This window comes from Nyctibius grandis, chromosome 11, assembly GCF_013368605.1.
Source record: "Nyctibius grandis isolate bNycGra1 chromosome 11, bNycGra1.pri, whole genome shotgun sequence".
Classification (NCBI taxonomy): domain Eukaryota; kingdom Metazoa; phylum Chordata; class Aves; order Nyctibiiformes; family Nyctibiidae; genus Nyctibius; species Nyctibius grandis.
Window position 1 is genome coordinate 7491970 of NC_090668.1, and position 20500 is coordinate 7512469.

Genomic DNA, 20500 nt, shown 5'->3' on the forward strand with positions numbered 1-20500 from the left:
GACTTTTAATAAATTGGGCCACAGGGCTTATAGTTACTTACCAGCTCTCTTCATACAAATCTAAAAGTAGCTGCTTTTCAGTATGCTAAGTTTCAAGATACTTATTTTTATTACTAATTCAGAATAGTATTCTCACTGAAAACAGATTTCAGGTGCAAAAAAAAATACTTCCTTAGAAAAAGGGTAATTTTGTAACTGAAAAATGTGTGATCTATTAATTGACTGTGGTGTTTTAATACTTCTTTAAAAAAAGGATCTCAATGCTTATGACCTCTGAAACGTGCTCTCTCAGTGACCATTAATGGTTTGTTTTGTGTCAGGCAATGTTTTGGGGTTTGCAATTTTTAGATAGATTTTTCAGCAGTCATGATGTCAGTTATTTACATTTCAGTAAAATGTTTGTCGTAGCTTTCAAATACGTGGGGACTGCAGGCAGACAGTGTTTATCCCATTGTAAAGACTGTCAGAAATGGCTGGCTTTAACAGCACAGTCGGGCCCAGTATTTATGTTTTATTCTCTAAACTGTCAGGCCCACTGGGTATGGTGACCATAGCCAGTGTGAAGATTAATAGGCCACTTTTTGGAAGGCAAGCTGAACTGCCTGGCTGGCTACTTCAGATTCCCACCCCCCGCTCCCCCAGTAATACAAAACAATAAAATTAAAAACTGTTGAAGAGCTAAGGTGTGGAACAAAAGCAATGTTAAATGGAACACATGTAAGCTTTTGTACCGTTCATGATAAATTTCTTCAGAAGTCTCTATGGAGATCTAAAACTGCCTTGTGCGTGTGTGTATGTGTATATAAATATATATGGCATGTATACATAGACAAAATAGATTTTAGAAGCAAATACTCTATGCAATAAATACCCAGTATTGTTACTTGTTTAAGTGTATTTAAGAATACAGTGGGAATTGTGATTCTCAAACTCTTATGCATTTAACTTTGGTGCTGAAAAATTTGTGAAGCTGGCTCGAGCACTTAGGTAGCTGCCTGTTTCTGGTGTAGCAGAGTAGTGTCGCCATCAGAGAGAACTGAAAGACACTGAATATAATGGCTGGATTTTATTTTTCAGAAGAACAGAATTCTGGACCCGCTGAAAGGCAATAATGTATCTTTAAGCTTTTCTTAACTTGCTACGGATTACATTTGAACTGGATGTGGCATTATTGCTGCACATAATCATTGTTGCGTTGTTAGACAAGATACTGTAAGTTGATATCAAACTTTTGAAGGAAGTTTGGATTCATAAGCTAAGCAAGAGGGACATAAATAGTGTATTTTATCCTAGATTATGTTAATGGAAAAATCAGACTAGCTTTGAAGCACCCAGGCCATACCTTGAGGTTTATGGCTTTTATTTCATAATCGAAGAAAACTGTCAAGTGTGAATTAGAAGCAGCAAATTTTAAACGTAAATTTTGGCTAAAAACAGTTGATCCAAGTTTAACTTAGTTCTGTTAATCAGCTGGACTCCTTAGAGGCAAAGGTGATCAGTATCTTGAAGAAAGCAGGAGTGTTAGCAGGCAAAGCAATGATTCAGTAATCTTTTCCAAATTAATTCTTGTCTTTGGAGCATTTGAAGGGTCAGCTGAGAATAAGATGGCAAAAATCTGTGGTCCTAAAAAAGACTGTGATGATTTTGTTTCCACACAAAGTTATTTTGATTGGCTTTTATGTAGGAAAAGGAAGAGATGGAGAGAAGATAACAATAATAAATGAGTTTTGGAGTTGTGAGTAGAGTAGATTCCTCATTTCTGTAGGCAAGCTACAGTTACTAGTTCAGTTAAGGTTAAGTGTTAAGGATATCTACACCTCTAGAAGAAACTCAGCATAAAGTCTGATACATGGATTCATTGAGGGCTGGAGAAATCACAGGAGGTGTCAGCTTACCTGTCGCCCTCTTACTAAATCAGGAAAAGCATCATAGGGCATTATATATGAAAAAGGGTGAAAATTACTGTTTTAGTGAATTTATCTAAGTCATGGACTGGTGGCTTTACACAAATTATAGCCGCTTTGTCTGTATTTTGTGATCTTACTTATATACATGCATACACACAGAGGCACAGTATTTCTATATTATTAACATACTCAACCAATTATTGTATATAGCCTCACAACTGATTCATTTCTCAGTCTGACGGAAGCTTTAAAAAGTTATTTAACATTTATGTTTAATTATTATTATAGCAATGAGAAGCTTGGTGAAGGTGACAAACTTTTATAGGCACATTTGTGATTGAGAGGTCTTTATATTTTACTTGACAGGGTGATTTCTGTGTTGCAGCCCACTTGTTTTCTTGTTTGCTTGATATCTCCCATTTCCCCACTAGAGGACACTACTGGCAGAAGCAACAGCATGTCCTTTGAGCCTTAGAAGTAAGAAATCTAGTTAGAAGTCAAATTTTCTTTTTTGGAAGAAAAATGCTTACAGAAGATTTTTATTTGGTTAATACTGATATGACTTATAAGGCCAAAGGTATTACCCAATTAATTTGCATGTTAATTCTCAAAGTTCTGTGTTTAGTTACGACTATGTTCAAAACAGGCTTTAAAATATTGTTAATTTTTGTATTGGACAAACAGGCCCCAGTTTTGTTCAGTTTGAGTACTCCTATGGGAGCATGCCTTCATCTTTCTGACATCAGGTTCAGCCAATTCTGTGGCACTTCACGTGCCAATGTGTTTAGAAATTAGACAGCTTTTTTTAGTGCTGAGCTTCTTATAGCAGCGTGTCTCCTGGTTTCGGTGCCTCAGGATATTTACATAGGTAATCAGTGTATATCCTGTCAAGACTTAAATGTGCAGTCATACAGAGCGTTCTACAGGGAAAAATAGAAGTACACACATGCACAATATTAAAAAAAAAAGTAGCCGCCACATGCCCACAGTTAAATAGGGATATTTGTGAGCCACTGTTGTTTGTGCTATCTCCATTTTATACTCATCTGTAGTGCAGAGCGGGGTGGCCGGTCTCTAGTGCTCAAGCAGCAGTTCAGCGTGGCTCGGTGGCAGGTGTGTGACAGCAGGAGCAGCAGCAGGGCTGACCTCTGGCAGCAGCTGGCAAGGCAGATTCATGGCTGTGGATAAGAGCAAGGTGGCAAAGGCCCCCGAGCCCCCCATCAGTCCTGCGCCCTTTCCACCTCCACCCTTGCGACGGTGCAGTGGGACCCTGCGGAGTCGTTGGCACTGTCACGTTGTGACCTACTGCCTTTCTCCTATATATGTGATATGTGTCTTTTGGCTCTTAGCCATAGGAAGATTTTGATACGTGGCGTGTTGGTTTACACCAAAAAGCCTTCTTTTTTATTGGGCAGTGGGCATTTTGTGGCCAAAGTGTTTAAAAAATAAAACAAAACACTATCTTAACTGTGCTTTCATCAACGTTTTGGGGTTTTGTTCTTTATGAAAGTAGTTGCTACTCTTATTTTTTAATAGATAATCAGAAATTATAACTTTAAGCTTCATTTTAGCTAAACATATGATGTATTTCTATACAAAGAATGGATTAATTTTTTAATCCATCCATTAATTTTTCAACTTGGGATACTCCTGCAGTAGCCAGTTCCAGAGCTACAGTCACAGGAAGGGAAGTCATTAATCAAATGTAAAGCTGAATTATAACAGTTTGATTTAAAGTCAAAATCTAAACTTTATGAAGTGTGTTGAATTGCAAAACTTAAAAATAAGTCTGTTTTACCGGCTAAACCTAGAATTCAGGCCCTTGGAAGTCTGTATTTTACCACCAAAAATCTAATAAGTTTTGCTAACACAGAAGGTAACAGGGAATTCTGTATTGATGCTTCCTTTGTGGCAAGTGTTAATCTAGTCTTTAGCTGTCCTTAGGCAAGTACAGACCCTGAGTTCAGAGCAGGAACTCAGGAGGAACTGATGAAGCAGATAGAACTGATGGAGAATCTGAGATGGAAGTAACCCACATCGAAATTAATGCACTTCTTTGAACCCTTTAACTGGGAGATTAGGGATTTTTAATGTATATATGTTCAGCACTGAGTGCCAATGGTGCACAGTGCCTGTAAACCATGGTTTGAAGAAGGCCCAGCAGTGTTCAAAGCCTGGAGTTTGCATTGTACCGTATCTACCATCTTAATTGCACATGGTCCCAACTGCTACTCGGAGTAGAAACATCACCGGATCTGATCAACTACAGCAGCAGGTTTGATAGTAACAGCGCAGTGGCTGCGAGTTCAAAGAGCAGGCTGTGGGGAACCCAGGAGGAGCTCTTTGGACAGCGTTTTCTACCCGACAGCCATTCCCCATCACTGCCAGGAAGAAGTCAGTAGGTCAGGTGTGTGTTGTGTGTTGCAAGTTGGATGAGGCAGCTTTATATCATCAATAATTCATTTGCCCAGAGTTTCTGTAATCTGTGGATTGACCTTTTTCTCAAGATGAACATATAAATAGGAACTTGTTACTAGAGGTCAGCCACAGACTATTTTTTTAACTTGTTTGCTGGAAATGGTATTAAAAGGCAAGTTCAGTTCACAGATAAGCTCTGCAGTGTACTTATTCCAGGATTATATGGAGGTTAATTTACTGTGCACAATGTGTGTAGATGAAAACTGCTGTGTTGATTTCTGGTTCTGTGGGATGCAATTAAATGTACTTAGCTTCCAGTGCACTTACGCTGTAGTATTTGTGGCCTTTTGCTCTCAGATCAGGCTTTTTTTCCTTCTGTGTCAGTTTAGAACTAATGCATCATATCCAACTGGATATAAGGGACAAATATACATTCCAAGTTATGCAAAGTTTCTTCACTAAGCATTTACAGGACAAGAGGTATCTTTTAATGTCATTAAAGCACAGGCACTGATTTCTTAGTGATGAGAAAATGCCCTACGCAGCCACGTTTCTGCTAATGAGCAGATACCAATTTAAGAGACCATGGTAAAATAATGATTATTATAGCTTATAAAGAACTGAAGTTTTTATTTCATTTAGTCTGATGGTGTATTTATATACATATGGTATATATACACACACATTTTCTTGAAAATATTCTTAAAATTTTACATCTGATTTGAGACCATCACTTCTGACTTGAGAATGTATCACCTGTACTTGTCTTTGTTGTCTGTTCTCATGTTTGCAGTTCCTCACAAACACACATTGTTAATCTACCCAGCAGTCCTTTGATGCTGTTGTGTAGATGGGGTAATGGGCAAACAGCCCAAGGTGTTACAAGAGAGTACCCAAGGCAATCTGCGTGAAAGCCATGATTAGGATTCAAGTGCTTCTGACTGCACTACAGGCCTTTAAACAACCATCGCTCCCTCTCTATATGTCTTCTCCCACGGAATTTTAATATCTTTGGGTTTGCTTGATTGCACTGGTTTTCATAGTTCAAATTCAGCTGAAATCAGTGCTGCTTTCTAGTGGCTGAAAGCTGTCAATAGTGAGTGTCAGCCATAGGGATTTAAGACTCAGTGTGGCAAGAGATCTGTAACTTTCCTACACACTGGACAATTTATTGTCCACTAAACTGCCGAGAGAGAACAGGACAAGGTCACGTAATTGTGCTTTTTATGTACTTGTTTGGGAACTTCTATTTATGAGATTATTCAGAGAAAGTCAAATTGACCTTAGCTAATGGAGCCATCTATGGAGATCTAGGAGCAGTTGTTCCTGGTATTGGAGACTCAGACCTTTATCCTTGCTTTCCTCCCTTAATTGATGCACTTACTAGATGTCCTGTTATTTATAAATAGACTAAACATTTATTTTTAATAAGCACAAGTGCTGCAATGCTCAGTGCTGTCTTTCGCAATATCTATAGGGACAATTCTTATTTTTCTAAGCAATATTGTCTGTTTCCCGTTATGCTACTTGGCATGAGTGAAAGCAGCTAAACAAATACTGTGGAGTTCACTGGTTTACCTTTACCTGTCTTTCCTTTATGGCTTTCACTGGCTCTCGAAACTTCACAAACAGGATTGTGAGGGTTCTGTCCTTGTCAACAGAAGTGTTGATAGAGTGCCTCTCCGTGGTTTTTAATAGAGTGCCTCTCCGTGATTTTACTAGTGAACTGAAAAGACACTGCAGAACTTGGAAGGAGATTGTGTAAATAAGGTTCATCTTATTCAATGAGATAATACAGTGATTCAGTAAGGAGCCATATCCAGTATGGTTTACCTTACAATATGGGCAGAAGTTTGGAAACAGAAGAATGAATAAAGTATATAATGTGCATAGACAGAAGTTAAATTTATGGAGCACATGACATTTAGTGTTTGCAGGACAGGCTTAAGAATCAATTTCTTAGCAGGGGTGTTGTCCCTAGGCCTGGTCCAATTTTAGGTCACTTATCAATAATGTACTTTCAGAGAGTATAATAGTAAACTCCTCTTCTTTTTTTTATTTTTCATTTAATTGAAAAATAAAGTAAGTCTTATTTTTGTTGTTGCATTTAAGTGATGTATCAACCACTTGTACATAGATATTTGTCTTCCCTTATACTAAATATATGTGATGTTGCAGTTAGTATACCTTAGCTATTCAAGTGAAAAAAAAAAAAAGTATTATCCAAACAGCTTAGGTGCTAGAGGCCAGGCTCTAGAGGGGAGGGTGCACGTACTGAGCATTATGCAGGGAGCGAAACACCTGCAAGATAAGGCCCATTTACCTTCCTGCCATCACAGCAGCTGGGGAGATGCCAGGTAAGCATCCTCTCCTAGATGAAGCCACCGAGATCAGTCTGTATGGAGTGTAAGCACAGAAGCCAGAGGAGCTGCCTTCTCTTTAAGGCTTCAGAATCAGCTTTAAGGCTTCAGAATTTGTACTTTGCTTTGTGGGATAAGGTGCAAAGGAGCATTTCTTAAGCCCTGCTTTCTGTGGCCTTGCATAGCATTACCTGAAGAGTTTGGGTGCTTTAACATGTAAGCAATGCATGAGGGAGGAGTTGATAAAAATACATGATAGATATGTCCTTAATGTGGATGAATACCTCCCCCCAATGGTATGCAAATGCTACTGAGCCAATTCTGGCTCATGTTTTAATCCTAAACTAGTTTCCCATTCATGTTCAGTGCTTGAAATTCTATTGAGGGTGAAGTCACTTATGTTTGAAAACCAGTTTGAGATTTTCAGATGGAATGGGGTTATTATTATAATACTGATTTCATGAGGGAGAAGTATTACAGGGAACAAAACTGTCTATTTAATAGAAAATATTATTTTGGTGTACTGTACAGTGATTTTCACTGTGTAAAGTTTTACATCTTTACATCTGGAGGACTAATCAAAGAGTGTAGATTTTCTACAATCATAAACGTATCTGTGGTGTTGTATGTGCATGTAGAGATACTTGTGTATTTATTTGAAGGGGGAGGGGGAAAAAAAAGGAGGAGCCAGCCCAGGATTCAGTTGTCTGGTTTGTTTTTCTAAGGCAGCTTTGAACTGCATTTCTTAGCCCCTGGCATTTTAGATAGAATCTTCAAACACTAGATAAAAGGAAAGAAGAAAATTCTTAAGATGGATTGCAACTATATTTTACTGATTAGTTGTTATTTCTGCCTTCAGTGAACAGTTTAGCAAATGTAGAATACAGTTGCACAAGTTCAGTTGTTCTTTCAGAAAGAGAAGTCAGAAAGTTTCAAAGTGTTTGGGTTTCATTCAGAAATATTTTCTTCTGAACAATTTTAGTTCCTGAGGTCTGTTCGAAGAGGCTTTCCAGATCAGCTTCTTATTCAGACGTGGTAGGCAGGACTAGCAGAAAGCGTTCCTTTGGCTGAAGAAGGAAAATACTCTTTTTTCATCTACATCAAAATATTGATTGTGGAGGTTTGTCTTAGAGGGAGGATTTAAGTTAGTTCAAAAATAATTCAAATAGTCAAAATGTGAGTGCTACAGTTACATAGAAAAAGAGATGGTAAAGCTGACATTAAATCATTTCAGCTGTTAAAGCTCTGTGTTATTTCTGATTCTGCTTTACTTATTAACTAATAATAATACTTTAACAGGAGAAATGTGTGGAAGTGAGTACTTTGGTCCAGGATGTTGGATTTCACCCAATAACTCTTGCACCAAATTAATAAATTATGATTTAACTAGGATCATATTTTTCTAGGAGATAATCAGGGTTGATTTAAAAACTTCAAATGATTGAGAGTCGACTATATCCTAAGTATATTATGCTTGTCATTAATTACTCTTGACATTAAAAAAAATCATTTTATTCTTACCTGGATTCATCCAGTTTCAGCTTCCAAATACTAGCTGTTACTGTGCATTATCAAAAAGCTGCTTCCCATTCAGGTACTTCCACACTGTGATCTCATCATATTTTTACTTTCCCCAACATAAACTAAATAGTACCTCTGTAGTGTCTCATGATGAGGCGGGTTTCTCTGACCTCGTATCTTCTATTTTACCAGTCTTCCCATTTGCCCAATGTCCTGCGTAAAGGGGAGCAGCAGCGCAGGACAGAGGCTTTGGTCTCGCTTCTCTCCTGGAATGTTGTACACAGAAACCAAAAGCTGTTACTAATTGATGCTCACTTTATTTCACTCTGTGTTACTTTGTATTACCCACCGACTTGTATAAATAAACCAGAGATTTTTCCCCTGATTTGGTTTTATCTCAGAAGCATACAGTTTATGTTATGTGACTGCTTTAATGAGTTAAACCAAAGCCAGCAAAGTAACAGCACAGGTCAATTGGCCTTTTCGTGTATTTCTTCGATGACCATGTTAGGTATGATGAGGCACGTGTGTAAATGACTTCTTTTTAGCTGTGTGTATTTTTCTATACCAAATGTCAGATAATGAGATGAAAACATTATTTTGAACTTTCTATTTAGTCTGCTAATTTTTGAATTTGCCAAACATATCATTGGGTAAGTGGTGCTTCTGAAGGTGCCACAGATGCCAAACCCTGATAAAATCCACCCTATCTTGTTAATGAACACACAAACAGTTGTTCCCCATCTGCTGCCTCTGTCTGAGAGGTTAGGAAGCCCTTCCTCCTTGATCACAAAGGACATAATTATTGTCTGTAGAGGAATCAAGTACAAAGACAGTTCATCCAGTCTGACCGCTACTCCACTGCAGGCCACCAAAGATTAACAGCTGCTTCTCCTTTGATTAGGTTAGGTAATAACAGTTACTTTAGTTAATAATTGGATGGATTCCCAGGCCATGTAATTCAGGTTTAGGCTGTCATTTTTTGCTGGCATGTAGCTGAGCTGTATTATTGGAATGGGGCCTGTAATCCTATTAGTCAGTTGTCACTCAAGCCAGAGGAGAGGAGAGAAGGGGAATTCAAATCCATTAAGGTGTTGTAACAGGTAGGTAAACATGTCAGCCACGCTAGCCCAGTGTGCAGGGAGTTTTCTTTCTTGATTGTTCATCATAACTTAAAAAAAAAAAAAAAAAAAGAATTAATTTTAAGTTTCTTAAAATGTTTAGTTCATAATTAATCCGTAAAATGGTTACATGATTTGTTTAATTTATCGTTATCTCTGTTTACTTTGCCACACATGCATTAGCGTACACGCACACTTGCTGCTAAAGTTACTTGATCCATGCACTGTTCTGCTGAAATTAGTTGCTGTGTGCTCTAAATGACAAGTTTATAATAGTCCAGAGATTAAGAATACATACTTAATATCACATTGGCTGTGTTGGCCTTCCTCCTGTACAAACAAGACGACTGCATTTCCCAGTGATACAGACTGGGGAGGGGAAAAAGAAAACAAGATTTTTTTCTTGTATTGGTTTTGAGTGCTGCATCTGCTGTTCTGAAGACTGTGTCTTGTTGTATTTGTCATGGTTAAGACACATCTAGGTGGCAGCCCCAAGGTTTTTGTGCCTCCTCCTTTCTCCGTTAAGAAACGCATAGATGACAGTAATAATCATTTTTGCATACATGTTCATTTGTCCTTGCTCTCCTGCATGACCAGGTGACTTCAGAGCTTTGAAATCCTTTTGTACTTAGAAATCAAATAGTTTAAAAATGTTGTTTGAAGTAGTTGTGAATTTCCGAAAATATGTATGAGCAAGTCAAATTTTCACAAACTGTTTGAAAACCAGATATGTTTTTTTTTCTTTTGTTCAACAAACATGAATCCTGTGATATCGATTGCTTTTGCTGAATAACCTTCCCAATCTAAATATGCAGCCACTCAAAGAACAGTTTCTATAGTGAAATTATGAAATGGGTTTCATAAACATCTAGCGAAGTGATTTGGGAGACTAAGTTAGAAGTCTGGAGGATTCTTTCAAATGGCAAAAGCATGCCATACTGGTTTGTGCTCTTTCCAAACAGGGATTTAATATTTACTCCCTACAGGTTCTGTAATTTTTCATACTCACGTGGTGCCTGATCTAGTGAGTGCCTTGGGTGCTACCAGAGTAAAAGTCATAGTTACCTGAATGGATCTTTCATTCTGACACAGATTCAAAAGGGGACCAATTTAAATAAGAATATTATGCGAGTAAGGGCTTTGAATAATTTACATGCTTCAGTCTACTTCTTTTGAATTTCTATTATGTTTTAATATGTATCAACGAATGTAAAGCTTTGGCACTACAGAACATTGAGTTTGGATCGTATTTTGAAGGATATAGGTTAATTTTTGAAAGAAAGGCAAATTAGATAAGATAGCCTGTTCCCATAAGTTCATGCTTTAAGAGAGATTTCTTCAGGTGAATATTTAGATACTTCAAAATTTGAAAATTGCCTCAAGTAGGAATTAATTCAGACGTGTTTTAAAAGAATTTGCTATTATTTGGCTGCTATACTTCAGAGATAGAATGACAACATTTTTCAACAATGGGGAGATTTAATACTGTTCTTTATACCCAGCTCATCTTCCTACCTGAGGTCTCATGTTGTGGATAGCTGAGGAAATTGCCTGTGCACGATTCCTTATTTCACCGTTTCCTCCGGTGCCACAGTCACACAGCATTCACTCTTTAAACGTCAGGAATGCAATATTCAGGTGACTCTTCTGCTCCTTTGTGGATGGGGCCTCTCTTCCCTTCAGTTCCCATGACCTCCACTGACCCAAGGCCAAGCTCAAGGAGCTGTGCCTGAACCTGGGACTCCCGACAGCAGGACACTTGCGTGGTGACCAAGGTCATTCCCAGGCACTCTATACCAGCAGCGACTTTGGTCATCAACATTGCCTTCCAATAAATGGGTTAAAAGCTCTTGGAGTTTTCCATCTTAAAAGAATCCTTGGAGAAAAATATATTAAATATCATGCCAAAAGTAGTGTATTCCTAATCCCAACGGAGCAGTTTTCTAGACCTTTGTAAGCATGGTGAACAAATACTGTGCTCACATATCTTTCCCAACTTTGCTGCTGGTTTGTTTCTTCCTTTTATTTAAGGTTTTTCTCCTCTCTCTTCCATGCACATAGTTAGGGATTTATTTCCTTGATGGCTAAGCATCAAAATGCTGATAAATTTTTATGAGTAATCTGGAGAGGAGAATAACAGGACATAAAGCTAAATCATATAAAACTGGGAGAAAATTACAAGCTCGCTCCTGCTTGATAGAAAACTGTAGTAGTAGAGGAAGTTCTTTAAAATGTAAATTTGTGTTGTGCAAAGTATACTTGTATTTTAGCAAAATATTAGACAGAAGTTGTTTCACTTCTGAAAAAAGTTTGTCTATAAAAGAAGTGATGCTCCAGATTGAAGTGGAAGGAGAGCATGTAGAAAATCAAACAGCTTCAAAAGATTGATATTCTTTTTAAATAGATATGTGAAGATCTCCTCTCAGAATAGGGAGGACATTATAGCTTGTTTCAGTGTGACTGATTTGGGGGGAAAAAAAGTTCCTTTTTGGATACTTCATTACTAGGAGAAAAGAGGAGTTCTGGAAAAAAATCACAGATAAGAAAATTTACATGAAAAAAATAAAAGGATGGGTTTAGCATTAATGACTACATAGAGAAACAAGTCAAGTAGGAAAGTGTAACAGTGTACAATTTGAAGAATGGAGTAGTTACTAAGGGGAGAAACAAAATGAGTGCAATAAAATGGGATATAACTCAGAGTAATGGGATGACAGAGAGAAAGGGCATATTTGGTCTAAATGACAGGAAAAGACTTCTTCGCCACGAGAGCTAATAGGTTGTGGCATAATCTCCCATGAGAAATAGGGCAAGTGAGAAGTGGGAAGTTCTTGGCACATTTAAAACTGGAGTAGCACTAACAAATACGCTGTGGCAAATAAATCAGCAGCATCACATAAATGTGTCTCTCGTTGGTGTGCTGCGTTGCCGGCGTGCCAATCACATGCAGAAAGCCTCGTGCACGTTTTCTTACACTGGTTATGTGTATATGTTGATTACCAAGGAAAACGCATGTGTGAAATAACAAAATATCTCTTTAAACTTGTGAAGTTTTAAGCTGAAGTGAAAACTGATATGTCAGAAAGGCCCCAGGCTGTGTCTGGGGGTGCTGAACCTCTCTGCAGCGCCCATGGGGCAGAGGGGGAAGAGGAGAAAGTTTGAGAACCGTGGCTGCAAGCCAAAGTGCTCAAATATTAGCTGGTTTGTGGCAGGACTGTTTCTTTGCTGCTTGGCTGTCTTTTCCGTAGGGCTCTATCAGGAGGTTGGTGGAAGCGTTGCAGGGGAGGCAGTGCTCACTGCAGATTTAAGGCACGCTCTGCCAGGCTAACTGGACTAAAACTGACTGCTAGAAATTGTATTTATCAATTAGCCTGCAGGAGATCAGTGGTTGATGATCTTAACTGCTTGGTGAGTTGGCACACACATTTCCATTCACTTGAGGCTAGTTATTCCTTTGAAGGTTAGCCTTTTGGCTGTCTAAAAATCCAGATGCCATTCATATTAATTGTGGAAAATGGTTTATTTTTGAATATCTGACTGCCCTGTTTAAACAGTTTTTCTGGAGCTTGGAATAAGTCATTTAAATAGAATAGTGATGTTTGTTTGGAAGAAACTGAATGGAGAGAAAGTTGCATGATTTCAAAAAAAATAAGATGTACTTTTGTGTTTACGTATTAATGTCTAATTCTCAGAGGGGAAAAATGTTTCTCTTCAACACCATATTATATCTTGGTCAATTATATTTCTAATTGTTCAAAGAAAGATTTTATTGCCAGAGTCACTAGAAGTTTTTTCTTTTATACGGTGTATATATATGGTTTTTTCCTTGTTATAGTGTACTACTTTCTTTATGGACTAATAACGATTGTATTTATAGGGCACTTCCCATTTTTTCTCACATGCCTAGTGCTTGCAGCACTGAAAAAAAAATTTCTTATTAACTAGAATATTCTCATCATTGACGAAATTAAGATGAGTAAATACAGCAGCCAATAAAGCTACACAAAATTATCAAAGTAGAGAAGACAAAGATCTTACGTGCTTTATTTTAAACAGTAGGAAATAAAAACAACTTTGTGTGACAGGAAAAGGGCATGAGTAAGTTCTAAAATCCTGGACCTGCTCCAGTAAAAACTCAGTCATTTGCAAACTGTAGGAATAATGGTAGGATGGTATTTAAGTGTAAAATTCTGCTAAGTGGAAGTTCAAAGGGGACACCTAGAATGAAGAAAAGCTAATCTAGAAAGCTAGGAACACAGACAAAACTAGTTTAAATTGAATCTTTCCATTTATAATGAACAACATAGCTTAACGAATACAAAACAAGCTGAATGTGAATGTCATACCTCAAAGCTAAAAATATTCATTCATTCTGCTACATTTTGAATAATCTGCAAGGAGTGGATTAGACAAAGGACCTGGGGGGGTAATAAGTTGGAGTTGCCAAAGTGATCAACTACACCAATCAGCTAGGTGACATTTTCGAACTTTACCTCTATAGTTTCCCAGAACTGAAAGGCTACCAAAAATCACATCAAGATTTTTAACCTGATTCTTAAACTCCACGCAATTACTTTGAGAAGACAGAAAAGCTAACCAACGTGTATCCTCAACAGCATCTGTCAGGCAACATTTATGTCTTGCTAAGAATAAGGATAAAATAAGACATCTGACTGGTGACGCTCGCAGGATTTCTTCCAGATCAGCGACTTAACTTACAGGGTCCATGTTCTGTGAAATATGCAACCAGGTGTCATCATCATAATGATGGTACTCATGTTTTAAAGAGATCTGCCTCAGCTATTTTGTGCACACAATGAGCAAATTGGGGAACAAGCCTGGAGGTTGTCTCCTTTTGGCAAAGTTTGGGAAAAAAGAGGAAGTGCCCATCTAGAGATTGTCTATATTCTTTAAATCATATACAAAGCAATAAAGTATAGCTACAAAGATATCAGCAAAAGATAAAATCTATTAAAATCCCTAGAACAATATGTCATTACAGAAAATACGGTATTCAGCTGTATCACCAATATAGTATGTAGTATGTATACATGATCTTTGAAAAAAATAGCACCTGAGAATTTCAACTCCTGCGCTAAAGCATACTCTTCCCTAAGCACTGACAGTGTAATGCTCTTTTTCAGATTCATGTTCAACATGATGAATACATGAACATGATGAATACATGTATATAAGGATTTTCTACATTGATAAAATTCAGGATGATTGTCTTTCAGGCATATCTTTTGTGTAGGAATTTCTTTAATCGCTGTTGGTTCTCTTCTGTGTTTGTGTTTCTCTAGAACACAGCAGATCAAGTAGCATTTCGGGCTGCAGGAGGACTGACTGCCCTTGAAAATGTTCTTCAAACACTGACTTCTCCCACCAATCTGAATGCGGTTTCACGGGTTCCCTTTAAGTAAGTACAATCAGTCCATCATTTGCCACTTAGAATCACTAGAATGTTTATTTCACATCTGCTGCTTCACTGCTGCTTCTTCTCATAGTCCAGTGTTGAACTTCAAAGAAAAAAATCATGCTGTACTCTGTGTGCCATGGAAGGTGAAAGACACTTCCACTCAACCTCTGGTTTTCTAACTTGCTGACTTTATTTCTAGCTATGATATATTTGAGCAGTGGCATCCCTAATTGTACAAAACGAGAAAAGAGAAAACTGTATTAAACAGAAGAGGAGGTACATAACTTTGGAAGTTAGTCTGTAAAGATCTCTAGTGGGAAGTGGGGGATTTTTTAAAGGGTTGTAATTCACTGGACCCTGACTGCTTTTAAAATGAAACAGTTGTAAGGTACTGCAAGCTGAAAAGGCTTCTACGAACAGGTAAATCAAAATTCTTGTGGATTAGAGGAATTCCTCTTTCTGGCATGTGAGAATAGAACGGCTTAAATGTTTAGGCCCCCCCAAGAAGGTGGTAAATGAACAGAATGCCTGCAAAAACTGGTAACTCGAAAGCATGCTTTTTTCCCTAATCTCTAAGTGTAATTTTTATCCATTCAAAGGTACATAGGTGCTTTCATAGCAGAGCTAAGCATGGTTTTAGTACAAGAGGAACCAAGGCTAGGGGTATATTATTGTGTACCATTGTCATCGCTTGTTAGTAGATATATTTTAATGTTGTAATAATTCGAATTTAAGCACCACATTGCGTGGGTTTGGATTAAAACTGTCCATTAATATGTTATGGGACAGGTGTGCAAGGACACAACACCAAGAAAAAAATGTGCTTTTAATATCTTAACTTTGCTCTTCAAAGAGAATAAAATTCCTGCCTTCCCACTAGGTCATGCACAACACACTTGCTGCAAGTCCAGCCAGCTCCACTGATGAGCAATCCTGAATTGGTCCCATGGTGACCTATGGTCCTATTGGTCCTGTGCTGCTCAGCAGCAGCATTTGGACTCGTTAATTTGCAGAGGCTCTAATTTTGAGTTGTCCTCGTCAATGTGGGACAAACTTTGCAAGGGAAAGAACTGCACTGTGTGGCCACGTAAAGCTTAGCTTAAATTGAGCTTTAAGTTCTTAGAATGTGCATCTTCTATACATCTTCGATTTTTGTTCTTTCACTTTAGGAATAGCCTCACTTTGGCAACCTTTGTTGAGAAGGTTTGAGAATATTCTGTTATTTACTGAAAATGTTTTGTTTAAAGTTTGTTAGACAGTATGAAAATGCATTAGTTCTCAAAGCAACTTGTGTGCCAGTAAATAAAGCCCCATGTCAGCTACGTTTGTATAACAGAAAAAACATCCAAGGAGATTTATCAGAGGTTCTCTATCTATGACACTGTCTATCTCATACCTATTTCAGACCAGTGTAACTGATTTCTCAGATTGCTGAGCCTATTCATGACTGAATTATGAAAAGAACTTCTAAACCTTTCAAAAATTCTTTAAATGTTATTTTATTAACACCAAGTTATCTATTATCTGTATTTCCAAAAGAAATATCAAGGCAGAAAAGAGATTGATATAAATTATTCTGACAGCTTTAGATGTTAAAAAATCTACTGAAGACCTTAGCTCCAGTACTGAAATACAGCGTTTCGTTGAACTTCACAGCAAATTGCAGTCTCCCGTTTACAGGCATCTGAAAGTACTGCAGTTGGGAAGTTATACATCAGGTTGCATGTAATTTAGCACAGTTTCTTGCTTTCCAAAGCTAACTGTTCTTGCATTTTTTTCCTGCAAGAGTCTAACTGCTTGAGCCTAGCTTGCAGAGACTAGTCTGCTACAAGTGTCGCAGTGAACTTGCTGTTGCTGCATGCGATGCAGAGCCTCCTCAATTGCTATTTCTGTGGTTGTCTTTCTGATAGAGAAGAAGCTGCAACTCAGTTCTTGACAGCAACCTTTGTGGAGGGTGGGACTCTATGAACTGTTTGAAACAGACACAAATGTAGCTGGTTTGGAGAAACCATGTCAATGCATATTAGTATGGTCTCACTGGAAATATTTAAGAAATTCTTCAAATGTGTTACTTTAAACACAGAACGTTTGAGAGAGTTTCAAAAACAAAGGATAATCATCGAATATATTTAGTTCTTTAAATGAAGGAAATGTGTCACATTTCTCCTCATTTAATTTTTGCAATGAGTTTGAAATTGTTTTTCTTTCTTTTGTGCAAATATAATTTGCATCCTAACTTCATAAACCCTGAATCTAGCAAAGCAGCAGTTTTCTCTGATGTAAGACAAAGCAAAGCCCTGTGGAAAGAAGTTGAATTAAGACCTTTCATTAATTGCCCTCCAGCCTTCCCCTAGCCCAATACACTTTGTCAAAGGGCACTAATGTACTATAAGATTGTTTGTGCACTCTTGCAACGTTTAACCATTTGTACTCATCTTAAATTGGGAATTTGTTGTTTTGTGATGAGGATAAGCTATTTATGAGTAGGTGAGGAGATTACATGGGCTATTATCTACATCTCTCTTTCTCCAAAATCCTGGCAGTATGATGCAGCTCAGAACTTTAATCCTGTGTCTACAAGATAAAGCTTTATTACAGAAAGATTTAACAATATGCCTGTTGTTTTGTACTACTGTCCAGTTTGGTAGGTAGACCAGCAGGATGGGAAACGCTGTGAAAAAGATGTGACATTTATGAGACAGATGATACATTTGGTGTTGGGGCAATTTTTCTCCCCTTTAAATAAATCACTGAAAAAGAAAAAGAGAAAGCAGTGGATTATAGTAGGTTTTATTATTGGTGTTAACATATAAATTATCGTCCAGCCGCATTATTTCTGAAAGTAGCATTTTGTCATCGTCTTGAATTTGTTTAGTTCTCCACAAAACAAGACACATTCAGCAGAATTTCAAGGGGTTTCAGAGTCTTATGGTATTTTTCTTGTGCTTCTACTGAAAAGCAAATGGGAGCTGCACAGCAAAACAATTTAATGACTTAAGATCAAGACCAGAAGATTATTCTCATCCCCTGTGTTGCCTTGCATATTTGCTGTGGGCAACTCATTTAGCCCCTTTGTGCCATGACATGTTACTGGCCTTGCAAATGATAACAAATCTGCTAACAAATGAGGTTTGTAGTGTTTGTTTAATTAACATTTGTGACATACTTTGAGTTTCTTGAGTGACCAGCATTTTTAAATAAAAATTAGCAGTAGTTGCGTAAGGAACAAAGGAGGATTTTTGTTACAAGACATGATTGAAGTCAGTTTTATTATAATGTATCTTCTCTATTCATACAATTTCTTACATCATTTATTTAAAGCAAGTATTATCAGGGTAAAAAAGCTGGAACCATAATTATATACATAAAAAGCAGAAAATAGTGCCCACATAATACTATGGATGGCATTGATACGAATTACTTTTTTCAGTAAGAATTATTTCAAGCTGAGAACTGGTTTTATAGCTTGTTCTTTGTGATTTTTACTTGGTTTTGTGAGCATACATTTCTTAAGCTGTGCTGTTACTGCTCACGCAGTCCTATAGGGTTGTTCGTAATTTATTTTTTTACTTGAAGTGCAAAACAAGCTTTCCTCTTTTCTTGTAAGGTTATTCCCCTAGAGAAACATTCATTGCAAACTAGCAGTTGGTACAAGGATATAAAGATACTCTAAAGAGAATGCAAGTTCAGCATCTGAAACCTGCAGCATGTGTCTCTTTCCATGATGTCTGTCTCAGAGCTGCATTTCAAGCTCGCAGGGCTCAAGAATAAAGCAATGTTGCCCTCCCGTGCAATATAGGAACAAGTTTTATTGTTGAAAGGAGTTCTGTGAACTGTTAGGGAACTTCTAGATTGAGGGCCAGATCTCACAGTGAGACAATTGATAAGCCAGGGACTGGAGAATTTCTGTAGACGACTTTCAGATTGTATCACACCTGTAAGTGTTGGAATAAATTAATTGTTTGATTGTCACTTGTCATGCAGTAGTTTATTCATAAGGACCGTAACTTCTCAAAATCAAAACTCCAGTCTGTTCTTGGAAGTGTCTTGAAGGAGAACTGGTGCTGAATTTTCTCTTCTCTTTATTAATTGAGACTAGACTTCAGCTGGAGCCCTTTTTTTTAATCAGACATCCTTAAATAACGTGAAATACAGGTAAAATAGTAATTGATTATGAATTTTTGAGGGTTCCTGATGGTGTAGTAGGCCCTGTGAGTGAAGTATAAGGGCCTGTATAGTCTTCAAGACTTAAAATTGAGATTTCTACCTTAGAAAAAAATTGTTGTTGTTTCAATCCATATTCTTACTTTAGTGTTTTTTTTAACCATTCCACTATACAGCCGTCCTCTGCACTGTTTTTCAGTAATAGGTCACCTCCCACTTCTTCTCAACTCAGCTTTTAAACACCAATACTGATCACTTTCTTTCCCCATCAGAGTACTGCATAATATTCCAGCTGGTTAAAAATGAACAGTTTGCTACTGAATTAACTCATCCTAAATCTGATGATGTTTAGTTTTGTATTATTTCACTGCAAAATTGAGCTTTTGGGGGTTATTTTCTTCACTGATAATCAAAGTACATTCACTTATAATCTTCAGAAGTTGAAAGTAATGTGAAAAAGCTTTATGCCTGAGAGAGGTTATATGTTGATGATGTCCTGATTTTTATAAAGCAAAACTTGTGAGTTCTCGCCTGCATATCCTGGTGCACTATGGTGGGTCAGTTTTGCGTGGTTGGATACTGTTGCTGCTTCAGTATTTTAAATAAATGTTACAGTTTGTCAACTTGTTTGTATCGGGCAAATTGAGGAAGTGAAGATGTGCTAGTGTAAAAGAAAATCACGCACATACATACAAACTGTTGAGATCTAGCTTGAAAATGTTGATTAAAATGAATCCTCTTCCTGTTTCTTTGTACTCGTGTAAAATAAATATACATACAGACGCATGTTTTTGTCTAGTTTAAAGACAGATTTATTCTTTGGATCAAGGTTTGGGTACCATAATGAGTGTTTTTATAATTGGATTTCCTCTAGAGGAAAGCCTTACCTCCGAGGGCAGGCTTACTGTGTGGTTTGAGTATACATGCTGGCTAACATAGCTTTAAAGCTGATTCGCGGGTGTGATACAAAGTTTAGAGCAACATCAGTAATCAATAAACAGCGGCTTTACGTGAGGCTCGTACTTTACTATTTCAACTGAGTTTGATATCTCTTGAGATAAAAGTCATGCAATTAAGAGCAGTTAGAGCTTCCAACAGGGGAAAAAAATGATAAGAAATGTTATGAGATTTTCATCCAAGAGAGTTTAACTGGCAGTTAAATAAAGTTCTGCCTTGACATTCGCAGCCCTGCGCTTGTCTCAGAGGCCCTGTGCAGAAATGGTGACAGTTGACAGCTGTTGTTCCCTTAATAAGATTAAAGTAAAGAAATTAGTTGTGCTGTCTTTAATCTGCCATTTAACACTGTGAACCACCTGGGGACGGCTTCTGGGCTGACACTTCCAATTTTGAATTAAAAAAAATTGTGGAACTGAACCATAGTTCAGAGCATGTCATGATTAGAATGTATTTAGACAAACCGTAGTTAGCAAGTTTATGTTATCAGTTAAAAGAACCCTCTTTATTGTTGTGAAAAATTAATTTGACATCCATTTGCTTACACCACCTTTTCAAATGCATTATTTGAGTCTCTGAAAATGCAAGTACTTTTTCTGACATGAAGTTCAGTTGGGAAATACAAAAGCATGATGC

At 37.5% G+C, this 20500-nt stretch overlaps 1 protein-coding gene across 2 annotated transcripts in view; it reads left to right on the top strand.

Moving 5' to 3' along the window:
• SCAPER (S-phase cyclin A associated protein in the ER) overlaps positions 1-20500 on the top strand; it is a 154559-nt gene that overhangs the window by 87678 nt on the left and 46381 nt on the right. For both annotated transcript variants that reach the window (XM_068410027.1, XM_068410028.1), the window contains exon 24: positions 14631-14746. In XM_068410027.1, the coding sequence (XP_068266128.1) occupies positions 14631-14746 (116 nt within the window). The remainder of the gene's footprint in view (positions 1-14630; positions 14747-20500) is intronic.